General features: G+C 41.3%; 1 protein-coding gene across 2 annotated transcripts in view; it reads right to left on the minus strand.

The window, feature by feature from the left end:
* adcy2a (adenylate cyclase 2a) overlaps window positions 1–20,451 on the minus strand; it is a 52,019-nt gene that overhangs the window by 3,965 nt on the left and 27,603 nt on the right. The window contains exons 4-23 of one of the 2 annotated variants that reach the window (XR_013077514.1): window positions 17,477–17,626; window positions 15,186–15,334; window positions 14,877–14,988; window positions 14,372–14,499; window positions 13,382–13,540; window positions 13,088–13,220; window positions 12,821–12,997; window positions 12,680–12,723; window positions 12,408–12,488; window positions 12,070–12,139; window positions 11,720–11,817; window positions 11,432–11,516; window positions 8,664–8,801; window positions 7,591–7,710; window positions 7,298–7,482; window positions 4,162–4,246; window positions 1,912–2,053; window positions 643–789; window positions 242–352; window positions 20–134 (exon numbers count right to left, since the gene is read on the minus strand). Coding sequence is in view for 1 of the 2 variants with exons in the window: in XM_076738287.1 (XP_076594402.1) it covers window positions 20–134; window positions 242–352; window positions 643–789; window positions 1,912–2,070; window positions 4,162–4,246; window positions 7,298–7,482; window positions 7,591–7,710; window positions 8,664–8,801; window positions 11,432–11,516; window positions 11,720–11,817; window positions 12,070–12,139; window positions 12,408–12,488; window positions 12,680–12,723; window positions 12,821–12,997; window positions 13,088–13,220; window positions 13,382–13,540; window positions 14,372–14,499; window positions 14,877–14,988; window positions 15,186–15,334; window positions 17,477–17,626 (2,446 nt within the window). In the remaining variant the exon portion in view is untranslated. Of the gene's footprint in view, window positions 1–19; window positions 135–241; window positions 353–642; window positions 790–1,911; window positions 2,071–4,161; window positions 4,247–7,297; window positions 7,483–7,590; window positions 7,711–8,663; window positions 8,802–11,431; window positions 11,517–11,719; window positions 11,818–12,069; window positions 12,140–12,407; window positions 12,489–12,679; window positions 12,724–12,820; window positions 12,998–13,087; window positions 13,221–13,381; window positions 13,541–14,371; window positions 14,500–14,876; window positions 14,989–15,185; window positions 15,335–17,476; window positions 17,627–20,451 lie in introns of both variants that reach the window. The other variant, XM_076738287.1, reaches the window with a different exon arrangement.

A 20,451-nucleotide genomic window follows, 5' to 3' on the forward strand; every position in this document is an offset into this window, starting at 1 on the left:
TAATAGCTGTGTAACTCACCAACTCTGAGTTTGAAGTCATTGAAGGAGTGTTTGTTGATAACGTCCAGCTTCCCCACCAAGGCGAATGCAAACTCTACCATGGTCCCTATGTGCATGTACTGCCTGTCATGCTCCTGGAAAATGGCGAGGAACACAAGTTAAATGTGATTTTGAAGCACACTGGAGAATCTCTTCAGAAAAATGAGTAAGTATGATTTTAATGTGCGTTTGATGAGCCGACCTGTGACGTGTACTCAGGCCCAGGTGACGCGTTCAGCCCTGTAGCAGCCATGTAAGTGCTGCCAATGGTCTTGATCTTTTCCACACCGCTGAATTTAGGTTTGGACAGCAGCTACACACACAAATACAATCCACAGCTAAAACAAATGAGACATAGTTTCTGGCAAAAGTGAAAGCTTTTTTTAGAGGATGCATTTATATCTATAGGGCAGTGTATGAATTTGTAACAAGCATTTTCTCTTCTTTTTCCTGCCTGGCAGTGAAAGCCTCTCAGAACATCCAGATAGCATTACAAGAGGTTGTAGGTTGTGCATGAGACACTGTTCACAGTGTCCAATCACATACTGCTAAAAAAGGACGTGCTGCATGTGTAGGATGCTGTGAAGGTTGAGGGTTGTTTACCTCGTCAAAATCAGCAATGATTTCGTTGAGGAGCCGGAGGCACTCTAATCCTTCTTTGTTGACGTCGGATTCGGTGTAGAACTCTTTAAAGTCCGGGATGGAGGCGAACATGACACACACCAGGTCATAAGACTGGTGGTACAGATCCTGCAAGACGAAATGCAGACGTTAGCTCTGGACAGCTGTAAAACAATATCATGAAATTGATAAAGCACCGGATCAAACGCAGATGACAAGATTCTGATGTATTATGTCAAACTAATCACGATAATAGTTTTCTGGGTATTTAAGCATAAAAATACTTGACAGTATACTTTAATAAAAATATCAGTGGGACCACAGAGGCACACAACCAGACACACAAATGAAAGCCGGTGAATCACCCAACCACCATCCAAATAAAAGTGACTATAAAGTCCATTAGACCAGCAACTTGCTGCTGGATCCTGTTCAAGTGCAGGAATAAAGTCATCTGCTGACTCTTCACTCAGAGTTTCTGCAGCAGAAGCAGTATTCCCTTTTAAACTCCTGCGACCTCCAGGATTCCACGTCCTCTAAACTTCCTCATTTGTAAAATTTCACTTCTCACAGTTCGCACTGTGGGAAGCACTCATGGGGATTTAACAGGATTCAAAATGATGAATGAGAAAGTCTCGCAGGCAATTCCGCAAATTCACATCGACTGTCTCCCCCAAAGGTCTGTCATCATTACAGGCAATCAGTCATTCTGAAACTATTACAAGCGCAAGCTCCGTTCAGAACGTTGTGATTTTGAACAAATTACTGCATTAAATTTAGCACTGAATATCTGGAACAGCCAATGACTTGACAGTACTTTTCACTCACCAAAAAGCACTTTTTCATTCAAGCTTCAAAAGTCTTTTTTAAATGATGTTCATGTTCTGCATTAACTCCTGAATCCTTGTCTAAACATAAAAGCTTACTGAAATACCTAATGCATGTCTAATTATCTACACCCGTCCTGGTTTTTAAATGGAATTAAAAATCCATATAATTAGCAGCAAAGAAATATAGTATGTACAAATTTCAGATCTAATGTATTGACTTGAAACAGAAGACTGTCTTTGGGTAAGATGCTTTTGCAATGCCTCCTCACAGCTAATGAATGGATGTAATGGATTTTGGCAAATAGCCACTGGTACAGCGAGACCTCTTTGAAACCACAACACATCCGCCCTGCAGCCATTTGTCAAAGACAGAACTTACACGATCCTTCGCGTCCATAATGAAAAGAAAACTGGTGCCTACCTCATTCTTCCAGTTGCGTGCCAGGAAATGCTCTGCGACGTGTGCAGGCAGGACGTTCTCCAGCAAAACCCGGTTGAGGTTCTCCATCGTTTCGATCTCCTCGCACTCCTTCTTGAACTTGTTCTTCCACAGAAAGTCTAACCTACAGTAATATTCATTCTGTTACAAGAGGACACAGAGGTGAAGAGACTGAAGGTACAGCTGCGTAGCTTGCTTCCATCACATCACAGAGAAAAAGTAGAAACAGCGACGTGTGGATTCCAACAAGGCTTAAAGACAGAAGAGACGATGTAACATTGAAAAGCACAGGCCACCATTTAACCTTTGGCTTTGGTTAACTCAAAAACATGATCACCAGCAAGACTTTTCAAAGAGCACAGCGCAACGCACAGGTGAAGAATGAGAATAATGTGGGTCCGGTTTGTAATGCAGCGTTTCATTTCTTTCATCTCATGTGAAGCGTTCAGGTGCTTTATGAGGATGATGATTCTGTTTAAGCCTGTTCCTGAGTAGTACAAGATGAACTGATTTGATAAAGAGCATGCACCAACCAAGCAGAAACATATTTATGAGATGATCTGATGAGAAAAGCAGAGAAAGTGATATGATTGGATACTAGAAATATAATTACTTGTTACAGAGAAGGAGGAAAAGCGGTGTGTGTGAGTAGATATTAATAAGTGGCATCTGTTAATTTTGCTGTTTTACGGTTGAATCTTTTCATTGAGCTGAGGACATCAGTAATTTGTCTTCTGCAAAAACATTTATTATCCACTCAAAGTCAATCTGCTTAACATTTATTTCCACATTTGTGGCTGTATATCAAAATCCGACAGCACTTAAAACATGCAGGAAGAATATCACATTTTCCTTGTTTTTGTGACACAGCGGGCCTCAAGCATTCACAGGAACACAAGTTCCCACTGGGAAAATAACCTTTGTTGTATCCCTTTAAATCACACTAAATAATGCATAAAGCACAAATGTTCAATATATTGTCAAGTCTCCCTGCAATGTCAGCACACTCGAAATGTCCTATTCATGTATTTGTGGCTGTAGCATTGGTTAAGTGGTGGAACAGCACTTAAGGTGGTGCTTTTGCGCACACCTGTATATCCTCTCATGTAGTCTATTATTTGATTGCACAGTAGGGCCCAAGGGGTCAGCTGTATCCAATTTAATGATAAGCTCTGATATAAAACAGAAAGATTACTCTGCCCATGAGCTGCGACATTCAAGTCTGTTCTAAGCTGTAAAAATAGAGTGTGAATGCACGTTCACATGTGTGCACTCTCAGTCACCTACTGCGTTATCTCCTGCGTGTTACCATTAGCTCAGAGTAAAACCGTAAATATCCGTGTAATCAAAATGTAAAGAGTCTTACACTCGGCAGATTACTGTTACTTTAAACACATGCAGTTGATGGTCATGGCTAAGACTGTACTGGAGACTCCAGAGCAAAATTGTGCCCCAGTTCTGGATCACTACCAAGAACAGTAAGAACCCTGCAGTGTAGCATAAGCCTAAAATAGCCAGACTAAGTAGTACATAACTCTCCAGAATGACCAGCCTCTGGTCCCTGCACCTCCTGGCTACTAAATCTCCCCTTGAGTAAGTTCAGATGTAAATCATTGGCCCAGAGTGGCTGAAGGGAGGCCAGACAAACTGGTCTCAAGACACCTCTCTTGCAGTGTGGCACAGCAGCTGACAAGCTCTGCTGTTTCTACTGAGTTTATCAGCTGTGCAGAGTGGATTTCCATCTAGAGGATGTACGGGAGCAACTCCCCCCCACCCCAGGGTCTGGGATGATAAAGGTATATATGTAGAGAGATAGACACAGTAGAGTCCAATTTTATGTGCACTTACCTTAAAAATCATAAGCTAGCACAAGTAGCACAGAAAAAAATACATCAAACTGTTCATGCGTGGGAGATCATTAGGGGTTAAAGGGACCACGGGATCATGGAATCCCTCAACAGGAGGGATGTGAGAGCCATGAGCTCCTCACAATGCAGTCTACACCTTTCACAGGCCAACAGACTTAAGTTAGCAATGACAAAGACCAAAGCACATAGGCTACAGCCACTCTAAACATAGAGAAAACGGGACAACACATGACAAAAGGTTTAGCAGGTAATAAAACAGCAAATGCACGGTGAAAAGACTGAAGAGTGCAATGGTGATGTTGATGTAAGAGCAAAGCACAAGACAGATGATACTGTCATTCCAACTACTATAGTGTGGACTTACCTGTCTGGCAAGCACAAGCAGGGTGATGAAGAAAATAAAGAGGGAGATAGAGCCCATAGTCTTCAGGTCTTTGAGAACTCCTGGTCTTGAAGGGCAGAGAAAAAAAGGAAGAATGTGTGTGTAGAAAGAGAGAAGACAGACAAAGATAAAGACAGAGATAGACAGTGACAAAACACAAAAGCTAAAAGTAAAGGAGGGAGTGAAAGAAATAAAAGACGGCATGTTTAATTAAAAAATCTGATTGCAATCAGCAGTCTGCGACCTGTGTCACATGATTGGTTAGCAGACCGTTTCATTCCAAGCTGTCACTCGGTTAAGACTGTCACTTCTGCTTTGCTGTGACAAGAGCTTGTTTACTATTTGCATTCCGGTGGCTGGGCTTCCCTGCTCAGGGGCGCGTCCATTCACAAGGGACGTTTTGCAAGAGGCAATGAAACAACCAGATACTCTTCACGACCTTCAGCACTATAAATACACTTCAAACTCTCCTTTCCACCGTCATAACCCTAAAAATAGAGCACCTGTCCAAAGCAGAATTAGGCAACCAATCAAACCACAGCTATTGTTTGTATATGTTTTGTACTGTACACACAAAGCCCAGAATATAGTGTGTAAGAGACAAACTTGAAAAGAAATTAAAAACACACCTATTATGATAATTAAATTTACAATTAAACTGAGTAGCAGTGAAGTCTGGCCGTCCCTATTTAAGTTCTGAATGTGCGATAGCACTCAAACAGGACTGTTGCATCCTAATTTCTGCAAGAACACTTTGCATATTAATGGACACTTATTCTTATCTAGGGCAGAGCTCAGCAGACGACTGAGAAGACAGTCTGCAAGTTCTGCTCTCGCCTGGTTCATTATCTAATCAATTCTTTACACAGAATCGATGGCAATGACTGAGGACGGACAGCTTCACATGAGGACAAATCTTATATGGAAAGCACACAAACAGATACATATATGACCAGCGCTCTTTTAGTTTGTCAGCTCCACACTACTCACTTCTCCATTTTCCATTAGTGCTGATCGAAGCCGTGTGAAATTTATTGACTTGGGAGGAAACTCCTTAAAAATCACATTATGCTATTTAAATTGCTTTGGAAAGGAAAGTCAATAACCAAAAAGACAATTCCATTCCTCTGCTGGAAATCACAGCTTAGGCTTGAACGGATTAATTGAGCATCCGATGACAATCCTCGGAGTCTGTCTACAGACAGTAAATTAGCGACTGACGCTGTGGGTTCCAAGAAGTTCTGTTTTGGATATTACGTCCAAACACTACTTCCAGCAATGAATGAGAAAATCTCATTTTTCAAAACCACAATGGCTGCTGTCATGATGTCCAAAGACTTATTCAATTACTGTGTGGAGCAACTCCAGCATTTGTCTGTAGATGATGTCTCTCCTGGCTGCTCAGTTTGAGGAGAGACTTGTTCAAGTTCACAACAAAGTAAAAAGCAGAGTAGAGTAGAAGAGCAGAACTTTCTTGAGTACATTAGGAAAAAGCAACCACCCAGTACTTTGGGACATACTATTTTCTGCTGTCTTACCCAGTGCCAGGTGAGACTGATTAAAATGTTGTCTCTGTGCATCCAGCACTGACATGGATTAGCTCAGTGTTGCATGAACACTGACGGCAGGTTGTGGGAATGTGGTGTGGAACATAAAATGAAATGAAGAGTTGGGTCAGTGTGGATGAGCGACAATACTAGGACTAATGACGAAAAAACTACTTTTGGTCCATGTTTAATCACAGATCAGAGAAGGCAACTTTGTGGGCCAGCTGGTGTTTTTCTGTCAGACCACTGAGACGGATGATTACCAAGCTGTTAGCAAGATGTAGGAAGCAGAAACTTGCATGAAGATACTGTTCCAATTCTTCAGCTACTGTTGATCAATACCACGCCCACACTTTTTATATTTTTATCCAATTGACATCACATTTAGTCTTGCAATGTGTTTTTTTTTTAATGTAATGTTACTAGTATTCTACCATTGAAAGGAAAAAAAAAGGGTATTTGGGGACATATCAGATATACTAGTTTTTGTCTCGGCGGCTGGAGGAGCCTGTCGTCGTCTGTGTTTGAGTGGCAGCAGCTGTTGTTAGTGACACTGAAGATTAAGAACCACAGCGGCATCTAAGTGGAGCGACATCACATTTACAGATAAGTTTACGTGCTGTTTCATGTGCTGCAGCTGAGCAGATAATTAGCAATCTAGCCTGCAAACTGATGTTAGCGGTGCACTTCCTTGGTCATCAGACCCACGAATGGATACTCCCTTAAGGGCAAAAGTACATTCACAGCCTAAATTGCTTTTAGCCTCACAGCAACGGCTATATTTACAAAGAACCGTCATGACCAAGAATTACTACACTGTACCTTTCATTCAGACCAGCTGCATGTAGGGTTTGCAAGCAGCAGGGAAGATTCAATGAGGATATCCTTCTGTACTGATGCAGCACCTGGAAGGCTTGTGCAAATGTAGTATCTGCTCAAAGTGAGCCCAGTGTTTGGTCAAGCATCTCTATCGGCAGTAAAACTCTATCCAAAATCTCAATAAATGTGATGGCATTATGTTATCTTAACAGGATATCTATTAACAAGTAGGAGGGAAACAAGGTGTGTGGTGTAACGTACCATAGTGTAAGATAATAGTGGTGTGTGTTGGTCTCTCCTCTCCCTTCCTCTCCTTTCATGTTTGTTCACATGCCACAGGTCAGTACCTTCACATCTATTCTACATACACTGCATGTTTTCTCTATAGGGGCTTTGAGTAGAATGGCTGAAGGAAATTTTCAGGTTGTAGAGAAGATGATGATATTGAGCAAAGCCAGTTGAAGTGGTTCTGGCACCTGCGATGGATGCCCCCTGGGTGACCCACTTTAGAGCTATTTTGATTCAACTGACTGGAGGAAGACCTCAAGGGAGACCGTCTTTCTCTCCTTTTACCTTCTCATAATCTATTTCTTCGTATCACTGTGGTTTTCTTTTTACTCAGTCTCACCAGATTAACAGCAGATCTCACCAACTTCCTGTTCTATTCCTTCCTCCTCTCCTTCCTTCCTTTCTTGACTGTACATCCCTCTTTCACACTTCTGACACATATCTGCTTGACACTGGCCACCTACCTGTCCAGGCTTCCAGTCTTGTACAGAAATCTACTATATTCATCCAGCAGAGAGGCATGTGTTTGCAGAATAATGACGTTGTAAACCACCACAGCTGTCAACATGATAATCATCTTCAGCTCGTAGTTTATCCTCAGGAACACCGAGCACGAGATGAGGCCCAGTATGCAACTGTAAATTAAATACTGGACAGACAGACACAGACAGACAGATTGGTTGATTTATTCAAAAGTCAGCAAAGACAATACTGAATTTATAGAGTCATAAGAATAATAATGTTCTTCTTCACTTACAGGAAGGTAGAAATTGTTTTTGCCTGTGAAGGCCATTAGTTGTCCATTAGGGTAAAACAGTGTTTCATTGGACGAATTGTAAACAGGAACAGGAGGCAACAAATTGTCTTCCATAAAGAACTAAAGGAAAACACAAAGTCAACGACAATGAGGGGTTAGTCTCCTTTGGGCAGTGCCAAAAATAATCTTTCCATCTCAATCCACCACAGAAAACAAACCGCAGCATTGACATGCAGATTACAAACACACGACCGCGGTCTGCTCGACCTGCACGTCACTATGTGAAAAGACAAACAAGTGTACATTGTACTTGCAGGATGAAAATAGAGTCTTGTTAGATAAGAGGCGACCATTCAATAATGTCCTTTAAAGTGAACCTGCAGGATAAGATGAGGATTGGCTGCCTCGCTAGAAAAGCCAAGTTAATTTGGTTCATCCGCCCAGAGCAACTGACCCACGTCAGGCGCAAAACAAGATTATAATCTCTGGAATCGATTTGTGTGAAGGTCTAAACCTGGGTCGTGACACCGTGCTTTATCACGCAACTTCCCCACAGGCCTCAGGCTACCATTTCACCTTTAACCGAGCCTTTTTATTTTTGTCTTTTTTCTCTCTGTTGAACTGAACGATGCATCTGAAAATTGACAGAGCAAAATAAAATGTACAAAGTGTTAAATATGATGTTCCTTGATCACGACATACATATGCAGGGAAACTATAATCTTCATGTTTGAAAAAGCCAACTGACAAAAGAAAACAATGCAAAGAAGACATTTTTCTGTAGTTGTCTGTTTGAGGAACTATCCAGTTTGTTTGACTGCGCATTAATGTACACTTGTTTGATGATTATGAATCTGATCTTTCAAAAATCGAAACATCCCTGTTTCCTATTCATTTACATCACCAGTGGCCAGTTCATTAATCTATACATTTATTGTGACAACATGCTGCATTCCATTGTCTTCTAATTACACCACACATAAGGGGGATGTCATCTGAAGGGCTGTGATACTTCATTCCTAGTGAAGCCTAATTGGTCTAAACCCCCCCAGTACCTGCACATAAAAGCTTACCATGTTGAAGACTGCCATTATGAGTATTAGAGCCGTGGTTGTCATGGTGAGAGTGATACGGGGCCATGGCTTGTTGGCAATAATGACTGATGACCTCAGCAGCCACATCCAAGAAGTGGACGCGCTTTTACTGCAGTGCTGCAGGAACACGTACACACAACATCACACAAAAGTAAGAGAACATAGTCGAGTTGAAGTGCACAGGAGGACTTCAGGAGCTGAGGTATGAAAGTCACAGACAGATTCAAATGTAAAAGTAGTGAATAACATGCATATCAACAGACAAATGCACAGAAAATTAATAAATTCATTGAATTAATTCGTGTCGAGTTAGGACAGTTACTGTGAAATAAATGACACAATACATAAGAAATCCACACACTGAAGTATCTATTACTAACTCCGAATTGCCTCAGGAGTGCAAGTTCAAGAGACATACGATTATGAAAAGAGGGGTCCCATCAAATTAATGGAGTATGCTGCAATATAGTTCAAACTACATACAATAATAGGGCTATAAAATAACCGCTACAAGTGTTTCCATCAAGTATAAAACACTGTACCCAAATAGAATATATAGCTTTTAATGATAATCATTAAAACCAAAGCAAAGCTAAAGGGGATGTTGACTAACTTCCAGTTCCTACTAATCAGATCATTTTAATTAAGAGCGGTGCACACTGTGCAGGCCACGCACTATGGCACTGTGTTATTAATACGTTTATATACAAAATTTTCATTGATGCAAAAAAATGATCTTCCATGTGAGCCAGTTCCTTTTTCCTCTTTGCAGCGTTGTCTTCAGCTGAATGTGTTTCATTGTGAGATGACAGTGAAAGCCCAAATCACTTGCGTGATCATCTCAGAGCAATATATGAGCGTCACCGGGGCTGAGTGGATGTGACATTTGAATAGCTCAGGGATGTGCATTACAATTATATAAAGTGAGGATGGCAGACTGTACTACGCACCAGCGGGGTTACAGGAAATGTAGAGCTGGTCGGACACATCATTTTGTTTTGAAAACAAGGCAGAAACAATTTCATCTCTTGAGCAGCAGGTAACATCATAGTAACATGTACGACTTGAATGAATTAAAAGACAAAGTAAGAGAATCTACCAGGGTTGATTTAAGGAGAAAATGTCACGTTACACAGTCATAGAATGAGCAGAACGTGCAAACCAGTCATCAGATAACCATCTTTGACCTTTCTGAGGTTCCCACCATCGTTCCAGCCTAAACAGTGACAGTTTCTGAAATGCCACATGGGTCAACGCCTGCGAAAATTCAACTGACTGCCTGGTTACAGCTGTCTGATTTTCAAACGCCATCCAAAGGTATGGCAGGGGAGCAACATGTGAACGATACATATTATTTGGATCTCAGATCTTCCCATTGTGATCCTCCAATGATCAAATCCAACAGGATTGATTTTTCTGCTTCCTCATTTATGATTTTAATTGAAGAACCATAAGATTTCAGTTCCACTGAATATTTCATGTGAAATTAGTTAAATATTTGACATGTTTCACACCTAGCATGTCTTAAAATTCTATACTGGAGATTAAGGAATCATTTCATTGTTGATCCCCACTTGTGACACGAGGCTGGGACAAAGGAACTGAACGCTGTGCCAGGGAAAATCCATGCATAATACATGCTTAATTAAGGAGTCTAATGTTCTTATTCACAAAGGATCCACGAACTCCAGGTTGATTCTGAATTATTACACAGGAGCTCTGGAATAAGCTGTGACGGGTGTCTTGCAAAAATTCCACAAAAAGTTGACAATGACATGAACTGAAGCAAAAACCCAGCAATGCCAAGCATGTTGATGAAAGGCAGCAGGAGGCTTGTCAGTGTTCACTATCAAGTGCTGTTTTGTTTTTGGGCCTTGGGCAATATCCTTGGGGAGCACAGTTCAGTGCCAAGCAGCAGAGTCTCACTCGCAAAGAACTAAAGATCAGACATTGGGTGGAATAGCTTGTGTAGACCTGCGGCTTATGGAATTTTGTAGCACCTTTAATGATTAAAAGTCAATTCTGTTTTCCTTTTCCCCTCATTCTCTTTGCTTTTTTTTTTGTCTTTCATGTATTTTTACTCGACATGTATCACAGAGTATCACAGAAGAGAGCTGAAGTATCGTTTGAAGCCTTATCTTCCATCGGCAATAGCACAGACATGACTGTCCGCTCTTTGAAAAGGGCGCGTTATCAGATTGTTAGATCTATTTTTTCAACACAAATAACAAAATTAACTCAGCCTTTTCCAAATGATTTATAATACAAACACATTAAATATGCTGTAACACCCAAAATCTCAAGATCCAGAAGAGACTACAGCACAGCACAGTGTGTTTGCTGTGTGGGGAGACAAATGTCTTCACTGCAAAGATTAAGACAAAAAAAAAAAAAAAAATGAAGTAAGACATTTCACTAATAGATCTACGCATCTCTATGCTGCCCAGAAACACGTACCAAAGCAGCACAGGCTCTCTGAGGGGCAGTGGGAGATGAAGAAGGACCACCTGTTTCATGCACGGGGTCAGGTTTCGGGGGCACTTAGGCTAACAACAAGGGTACTTAATGGGCTGTTAAGCTGACCAGAGGGGCGCTTGGACAACTCATGTACCACTCATGACATTAGGACACACATTAAGCAAACCAAGTATGCCATCAGAGAGCAGGCACATCCTGGTTAAATACGGCTTTTGATATCAAAGGACACATTTAAAACAAAGATGTTTGCAGTTAATTGATTTACTCACCAGGAAGTGTCCAATGAAACATATGAAGAGGATCATAGAAAGGATAAGAAAAGCCATTCCAAAGGATACTCCCAAGACAGTCGTCCTACAAAATGCAATATGTCATCAAGTTTTAATTAAGTCAATGTCATTGTGCAAAACGGCTCTCATCTCAAAATGACTTGTCAAGGCACAGGGACATGAGCGACATTTAGCTTAGCAGTCTACATTTTCCACACCAACACAGAGCAAATTCTCGTATTAACAGTAATGCTACTCCTGTAACAGTTTGCCATAAAGCACACGTACTTTGGAAGGACGAGAATCTGCACGATAAAGATGCAGAAAAAGATCAAACAGGCGCAGGTGACATAGTATTTGAAGGCTGGCAAGGTTGTCGCTCTGTACTGTAAAGGATGAAAAAAAGGTCAAGTTTCAACAAAAGGCTTTTAAAACTGATATTAAAGTTACTTCAAAAGCTCCTCAACTGTGCACTCAGACAACACTAGTCTCCCTGTAATTTACAAGATTTGAGGGCAAGCTAAGTGTAGACAAGAGAACAAGCAGTAACAATATGTTGTGTAATCCTCTTTGAAATAACCATTCCGATGTATCCACCGAGGGCTGCGCGATGCCAATGCACTTGTGCTGCCTCTTACCTCCTTCTCCAGGGATTTGTTATGAAAGAATAATGATATTCTTTGGATGTCCTCGGACTTGAGCCACTGTCTGGGAGCATAAAGACATAATAGAGATCAGATGAAAAGGACAACACAGGCACTGTTAAAAATAAATTCGATGTGTTTATACTGAAAAATGAAAGGTTCAAGTTTATGTGTTTGTTCAGAATGTTCAACAGCGGTATGGAGAGGCAGGGATTCAAAGCAATTTTCAGTACATTTAGAAGACATTTTAGAGGACAGCACATTTTATCAGGATTCGAATTTTCAAAATTGAATTGAATTAATTCATATTTGTTTTTTAAAATGACCCTTACTTCTGTGCATTGATCCCATCAAAGGTCCTGATCATCCTCTCGTTAAGTTCCTCCTCAAACCGTTTCTTCTGAGACTTTGTCCTTTAGTGGGTAACAAGATGAAAAAGGGACATAGTATCATTTAAGTTCCTATAATATTAGTCATACACATCAAAGCCTCCAGCAGAAGTCTAGTCTTATTAAACATCTTGTCGTCTGGCTCTGCACTGTTAAGGGACGGGGATAATCCTGCCAAGGAAAATTGTGCTGGAGCTGTAAAATGAGCAGCTTGCCTTTCTGATCTCCTTTGGAAGTGATACTGCCCCATTGGCACATCCTAGACACAGAGAACGGGGAGAGAAATGGGTTGCAAGCTAGATCTGAACTTCCCCATCACCTAAATCACAACATATGTGTAGGAAAGATTTACACACCGCAGTGTTGATCTTCCCATTCTCATTAGTCATGCTGTCTCTGTGGTGCAGGTTGGCAAAGGGCTTGGCTGCTCCCCAGGACTCTAGATAGCGGGTCATCCTGACTGAGGCTCTCATCTTTGCTCCATCTAGAGTGTGTCGAGGGCGATAATGATGCTGTGGGCTCCGACGCTCCACCTGGACAAACATGGTAATAGAGTAATTTTATTGCATTTTATTCAACTTCCAATATTTATTTTACTGTATGTGGCGTATGTGCTACGGTACCTTTGGGTTGATGACCAGATAAGTGATGACTCTGTGTTCCTTCAGGTAGGGGTCTCTTTCTTGTCCATCCCCATCTTCTACCTTATAGGCACCATTCAGGTGTTCCAGTGTCACTGAGGTGATGTGGACTCGCCTGGAAATAAGCAGTTCAATCAAAGAGTGGTTTCTATAAATATAAAGAATGGATGTGGGCATTCTTCTGGTATCCTCCAGCAAGGATGTGGGGCAATCTAATGTAATGTAACCTTATGCCAACAGGAGCACACGCTTCTGTTTCACTTCCAGCTCACTCACCCTGGGACACCTCCTGCCTCCATATGATTGGCAAGTGTGACATCATGTGACCAAACATCATACTGCCATTTCTGGAGGCCAATCACGCCACACAGGACATTCCCAGAATGCACGCCGACACGCATGTTGATGTCAACCCCTGTGGCATCTCGTACCTTCCTGTCATGCAGCAAAAAACAACCCTGGTCAAATGTGGATCAGCCCTACCATATGTCTTGTTAGAAAAGAGGGGAAATGCTCATACGCAAATGGAATATGCAAGGAATTGAAATGCTGGAATAGCAGGAGAGAGACCTGCCCCAGGAATTTTCAAGTGTTCACAGTAAACCGAGTCTGTTAACACAAGCTAATCCTGATTTAAATGTTTCTTCAATCAAACGTTGCAATTTGTGGTCTTTCTCTCTCCATTAACTCTGTCCCAGCCTCCTCCCCTTTGTCTCCAACTGAAGCCTAGATGTGAGAGAGGACCTCACACATTACCACCACACATTTAAAGCAGCTCAATTGGCAATCAAGAAAAAGTCTCTACATCTGAACTAATGGCTAGAGAGAGCTTACCATTACGGGTAGAGGTTGTTTCAATACATGTAGTCAAACAGGCACTGTGTTCAAAGGCATATCTGAACAATCTTTGAAATGCAGGGAGTCAAAAGTAGTACCTAAAATTTCCAGAAGTGTAATAATACTCTTGAAAGTCTTCAGGACGTAGCTGAGTTAAAACACACAAGAATCAGCATGAAGCAAAATGTCTGTACTGCAAGAGGCAGTTGCTGTATGATGAACCACTGTGCATGTTTGTGCATTTGTTTACATGCATTTCATTTCAGGTCAGATGTTTGAACATATTCTACCCAACATTAATGCATCAGAGTTGGATCCTTTAATCCTTAATATGATTAATTAAGACATACTGTGCTATAACAGAGAAGCAAACATTTCAAAAATGGGACTGTCATTCTTTAGCAGCACTGTTATGTAACTGGCACTTACTTGATGGCCTCGCACATATCGAGGCCCATTTTCACACAGTTCTTAGCATGGTTCAGCAGAGACTCTGGCAGGCCGGACACACAGTAGTAGCAGTCGCCAAGGATTTTGATTCGCATACATTCATTTTCCTGCATACAAAAAGGTCAGAACACAGGCTCAACACAGGGTCAGATAAAGGTCCCTCTGACAGACAGTTCAGGCAGCTTTTTAACTGAATTACAAAATAACTCTCTGAGGGAAAAAGTCTTATATATAAAAATCTATAGTGTTTATGATTCTGAACATGTAGGACTGAACAGAGAAAATGCATCATGAACCAAAAAAAATGGCTATAAATGCATACAAGCTGGTTCATATTTGTTAAGGATTTAAGGTAGATATTACCCTTTACAACATGTAACAGTCAGTAAAACCAGTAAGATGAGTTTTATCATTTTGCCTCCAACAGAAAAGCAAAATGACCACTTTGTTAGGATGTGATGGAGTTCAATAATGAAATGTTTACCTTGGCAATTTGATCAAATTTGCCAAACAATTCATTCAGCATGTGCACCAGCTCTCCAGGTGAGCAGTCACTGGCCAGCCGCGTGAATCCCACTATATCAGCATACAGTATACTAAAGAGGGAAAAATAGATATTAATCAATAAACTGCAATGGCTCTATAAGATTTCCAGGGCTAATTGTGGCTCTCTATGTAAATCTGGACTCTTGAGACATACAGTATATACAGTATGAGTCAGTTATGTGCCTTACAAGCACAGCGCTGTGCTCTGTGGATATATAAGTGGACAATAAAAATAAATAATACATGCCTGACATTCGTGTGTCTCTGGACATAGAGATTGTGAAAATTGTTTGTGTTCTCAATCTGGCCGAAGTTCGGACCCTTCAGTCTCTGGATGATCTCAGCTTTCATCACCCGGGCAATGTGAGCTGGCAGCAGAGACAGCAGGAGACGCTCCTGATAACACAAAGAGAGAAGAAGCAGGAGTGCAGGGATGGTCAGAAAAATCAAGGGAAATAAGCAGATTATTGCATTTTAAAACAATCAACATTTGTAAGAAATATACAGTTTCATGTGGGAAAATGTGTCAAAAAGATAAATAACAGTTCATTTGTTTTAGCTTCAGAGTATTTTCTCACAAGGATTCATTGCTTCATCAACCCAAAGAATCACTTCAGTGGCTTGACCTGAAATCATGTTTAAACTACAAGTAATGCAAAGCTAACAATTACAAAGCTTTCAGATCCAGTGTTTGGATATTTATGTAATCAAAGTACAAGAACTGGGGATCCTGTCGCCGAAAAAAGTTTTACATTTTCAGCAAATGGATATTTAATTGAATTCAGCCGTAATCTAATTCTGAAGCATTAACCTTTGATGACGGGGGGAGACAAAAAGCTGTCATCATTGTGTCGCCGCACTCAATGAAAGCTTCAGATGCTAATTGAAGGTTAATTGGGCACTGCGTGGTGTCAGGTTGACTCTCTGACTGACTCAGGAAGTATGAACAATAAAAAACAACAACACAGTTTTACAGGGCTTATTGCATTACCATCCATTTAGTGGCACCTTTACCATCTCTGTTTTTCTCTGAGGCTACTGCAGGTATTATTCCAAGCCAACCTGCCCCTTAATTAGCAAATAAAAACTCCTCCTAGGGTGAAGATGAGTTCAAGATTGGAGAAAACACTTAATTAAGCCAATGTCACCTCCAACTTGAAGTTTTCTGCACCATCGATCATCTCCCCGCACCGCTGCTGAGGCTCAGAGGGTTCATGGTGCCTGCTAACGAACACTGCCAGGTCTTTGGGCTTACGATGAATTCACATAGCCCCCCTTGGACCACTCATACCGAAAATGTATGCACTCACTGTACTGCAGGGCACTTTGGATAAAAGCATGCAGCAAACGGCATATATTATGAGCGCCCCAGAGACATGTGTCTCTGCACAGTTACTACCATCTGTCGCAGGCACAGTAGCACTCCAGGGCTATCGCGAAAAGCTCCACCCAAGGCATTTTCAGCTTCACTCACGGTAGTTCTAACAACACAAGCTGGATTCACCATGGGGGAAACCAAGCCTGGCCTTTCACAGCAACAGCCGGATTCACCCTCATCTGACATACCCAAAAGCTACAACCGCAGCAGCTGTAGTTAAAAGCTAGCTCCAGCCCAGGCTTGCACAGCAGTAAGCTTTAATCAACACCTTGCTAATTTCTCATAGGGAGCCACCTTGCTCGAATGCAGCAGCACCAAATTCACCTGTGTTAACTGTGCTCACCAGTTACTACTTCACACAGAGCATGTGGAGAAGAGCACACATGCACAGATATGCATTTAATGTTGCTGGTTGGCTACATATCATATCATATATCATATTGAGATACCGTGTTATACAGTGTTACTCAACTGCAAAGACATCAGCGAGAAGACAGAGGGTCCCAAAAAGCTTCTACTACCAAGAATTTAGGAGCAGGCTCCAGGGACTCGACATAATCATCACACTAACTGAGGTCATTAACGATTACCACACTCTGTAAAACACAACCGCTGACATGAATCCTCTGTGGACTCCTTCCCCTCCCAAACCAAAGGAGTCAGGCATGGACTCACAGGTGGAGGCGATTTTGAGTAAAGGTCAGAAAGCACAGGAAGGAGCTGAAAAGCAAATGCCTGCAGAATGAATGTTTAACCCCAGTTCGGCACACTGCAGGTGTATGGACACACATGTACACTGATAAACAATTAGCTCTAAAAAAAAATCATGAAGCTGCAGTGAGGACAGAAGCAGTTTTAGTCACAGCAGATGAAAAAAAAACATAATAACAGGAGAGGATGACATAAACGCTTTCTGGGTGAACATCAGCGATTTTGCTCTGGATTAAATGTCATACTCTAAGTCCTGGGGGTGCCATAATGTTGTTTTAATTTATTTACTGTATAATGATGATTATCCTCACTGCTACACTCGCCCCATTCTTCTTTCGTAATCCATTCCTCATGCTTACCCCCCATCATTTTCATCATTGTTGTAATGAACACCATCAACACTACCACGTGTGCTCAGTGGCCATTAGGACTTATTGACACCACTTTACCTGTTGTCTCTTCTCAAACTCCAGTTTAATTGGGGACTTGATGCAGTTGCAGGTGTCCTGATAAGTCTGCTTAAGCGCCAGCTCCATTAGATGCTTGTGGTACGCCCCCGCCATGTTGCCACACAGGAAAATGATAATATTGGCCAAAATCTGTGCGGGAGCAGACAAAGCTGGAATTAGATAAATATCAGACAAAAATAATCTTCATGTCAAATACATTAATGGGTGACTGGTAATCTGGCATTGATTTTGAGGGCAGAAACAGAGCTGTGCGAGGGAATGCACAACATTTCTATGTGGTGTGTTATCTAGTGTACATCTCCAGGGGCGTATTTTAAGCAACCTCCCCTCCAGCCTGCTGAAGAAATGAGAAAAGAACAGAAATGAAAAGTAAATCATAAATAAATCCAGTGGCCCCCTGCACGCGCACACGCACACACACACACACACACACACACACACACACACACAGAGCACCATATATCTATTGTACAGAAGGCAGCAACCTAAGAGCAGTGTGCCCGACTACCTGCGAGAAAATAAGTGATGACGGATCTTGAAAATATTTCATTAAACATTGTATGTCATATTTAGAACTTCCTCATCTTTACTTGAGCGTAAAATGCTCATTTTCAGTCCGATTTCTAACTGTCTTGCACACACTTCCTTTGTCACTCGCCCTTTTGTGCTTCCAACATTAGACACATGAAAGCCAAGTCTGACAAGGTAAAGTTGGGCCTGACACGTCCCAGGATCAAAACTTTACAGAGGGAGATCACTCATTTTGATTTTTGCTAACTTTTGCTCTGGCATTAGCCTCAGGCCACAACATTTTTTGAATATTAGGAAAGATTTGTCCATTGTGCACCCATTCAACAATTTCACTTAGGGCTGTGTATGTGGCATTAAAGCCTCACAGGGCCACTGCTGTATATCTTTAGTCCTGTACTCACATCATCAGTTCTAGACTCACTCTTTGTTCAACAGATACAAGGATCGCTGAGCTTGTTTACAGCTTGCAATAAAATGCGTCTTGTATCCAGAGTATATCTCAACATGATTTAACCTGATTACACTTGGTATGAATGTGTCTTCAGGGCCCACGCTCAGTCCAGCTGGTTTTTGTTCTTCCTCCTTCTTACACCCTCCTTTCATTTGTATGGACTTTTGACTGCTCTTTGAAGCGGGTGAACACCTGTACCCCCGTGGTCGAGCACTATCCGACTGCAAACTGATCACCCAAAACACATTTTAATGCAAGGTGTAAAGGCAGTAACATGTTCATGGCACATGCTGTACCTGATGATTACAAACACGTCATGTACTGTATTCAATGGTTTACCATTGGGAATGGGTAGACAGAAAAAGCTGATATTCAAGGGCAATTACTCCTGCATATCTGACTACAACAGCAGAGAATACAAAACATGACACATAAGAAGAAATTACTCCAACCAAAGCTCTTCATTCTACACACAGAGTGCAAATTGTGATCGGTGAGAAGTGAAATCTATTCTGTTTATTTTCATTTCCAGTGCATGATTTTCATTCACATTTCCTGTATCCCTCATTACAGCACCACACAGGAAGGTCCATCAGGACGCAGCCCAGTGATGACAGGTGAATGTATAAAGACCCAAATGAGTCCCAACAACCTTGAGCTCAGTATTTTGCAATTTAAAGCAAACTGACAATATAATGCTTCTCTACCATCGTATTTTCTCTGTCTCCTTCACTCTTTCAGTCCCATCCTATCCTCTCTCACTTGCCTACCTTGTCTCATTCTCACCGAATTCCTTTCCTTCTTAATGGTGACCTTATTGTCACTCGGAGAATAGCAATCTGCTCTCTCTCTCTTTTCTGATGTAAATATGCCTCACAGGTTTACATTACAGCACCAGGAGAATGAGCCTGTGACCTTTTGCACAAAGAACAAAACGTTTGTCTCAGAAAAAATTATCAGACAGCAAAAAGCACAAAACTGCCCACAGACGATCCGACCACAGAAGAGTTTCACGTACGGTCGCAAACTTCTGCCAGCAGCTTCAGTGCTAACATGAGTTCCTTTTGCTAACAGTGAAGACATGGCACTTCCTGCTGTTCTCTCTTGAATAACAAGACAATTTTTATTCATCAGCACAGTTCATTAACTGTTTCATAACCAGGACCTGGAGTGCATAATACCTATGAAACAATTCACAACCAATAACAAAGACATAATTAAGTGTACAGATGTGTACAGTGTCCTTACTCAGAAAAACAGGATGTGATCTGTACGTTCTGACATACATGCTGTTCTAAGCGTGTTTAACACTGTGAATCCACCAGCAATGTACCTGCCTCTCCTTTATGTTTGACAAAAGCAAACATCAGGGGCAGAGGCCATGTGCATGAGTGTGCTCTGCCGGCTGGGTTTATGTTCACATTTATTCACTGAATTTGGGACAGGTGTCCCTCTTACTGTCCACTGAATTTATTATCTCCTCTCAGCACATTTCCAAACACTGAAAGAAGGCACACAACCCGAGCTTTTTTTTTTCTTTTTTTCCCAAATTAAAGGCACTGCATTTACAAGCCTGGCTTAGTTCGTGTCTGTTTATTTTCTACAGAAAGTCTGACAAAACAGTCTGAACTTTTTGCTGCAGAATGGTGTTCAGAGCATTGGGTTCAGACAAATACAATGAATGACTGAAAGCAGACACAAGAAGATTTACTGGGGCTTTTGTAAGCTGCTTTATAAAAAGGTTTTTAGCAGCCCATATATTGTATGCAATATTTTATAACCTTGCTTTAAATAAGCGTGATCATATTTAATTGAAAATCCATTCAGCTACCCATTCAGTCTCTCTTTGTGAGTCTGTCAATTACAAATTAGTTGCGATAGACAACCCAAAACATCAGCTACAAGTACCTGTTTGCAATTTTCTAGTCCTCAAAATCTACATTAGATGTAAATTACTTCTTAGTGGCTAAAA

Source organism: Chaetodon auriga, chromosome 8, assembly GCF_051107435.1.
Source record: "Chaetodon auriga isolate fChaAug3 chromosome 8, fChaAug3.hap1, whole genome shotgun sequence".
Taxonomy (NCBI): Eukaryota; Metazoa; Chordata; class Actinopteri; order Chaetodontiformes; family Chaetodontidae; genus Chaetodon; species Chaetodon auriga.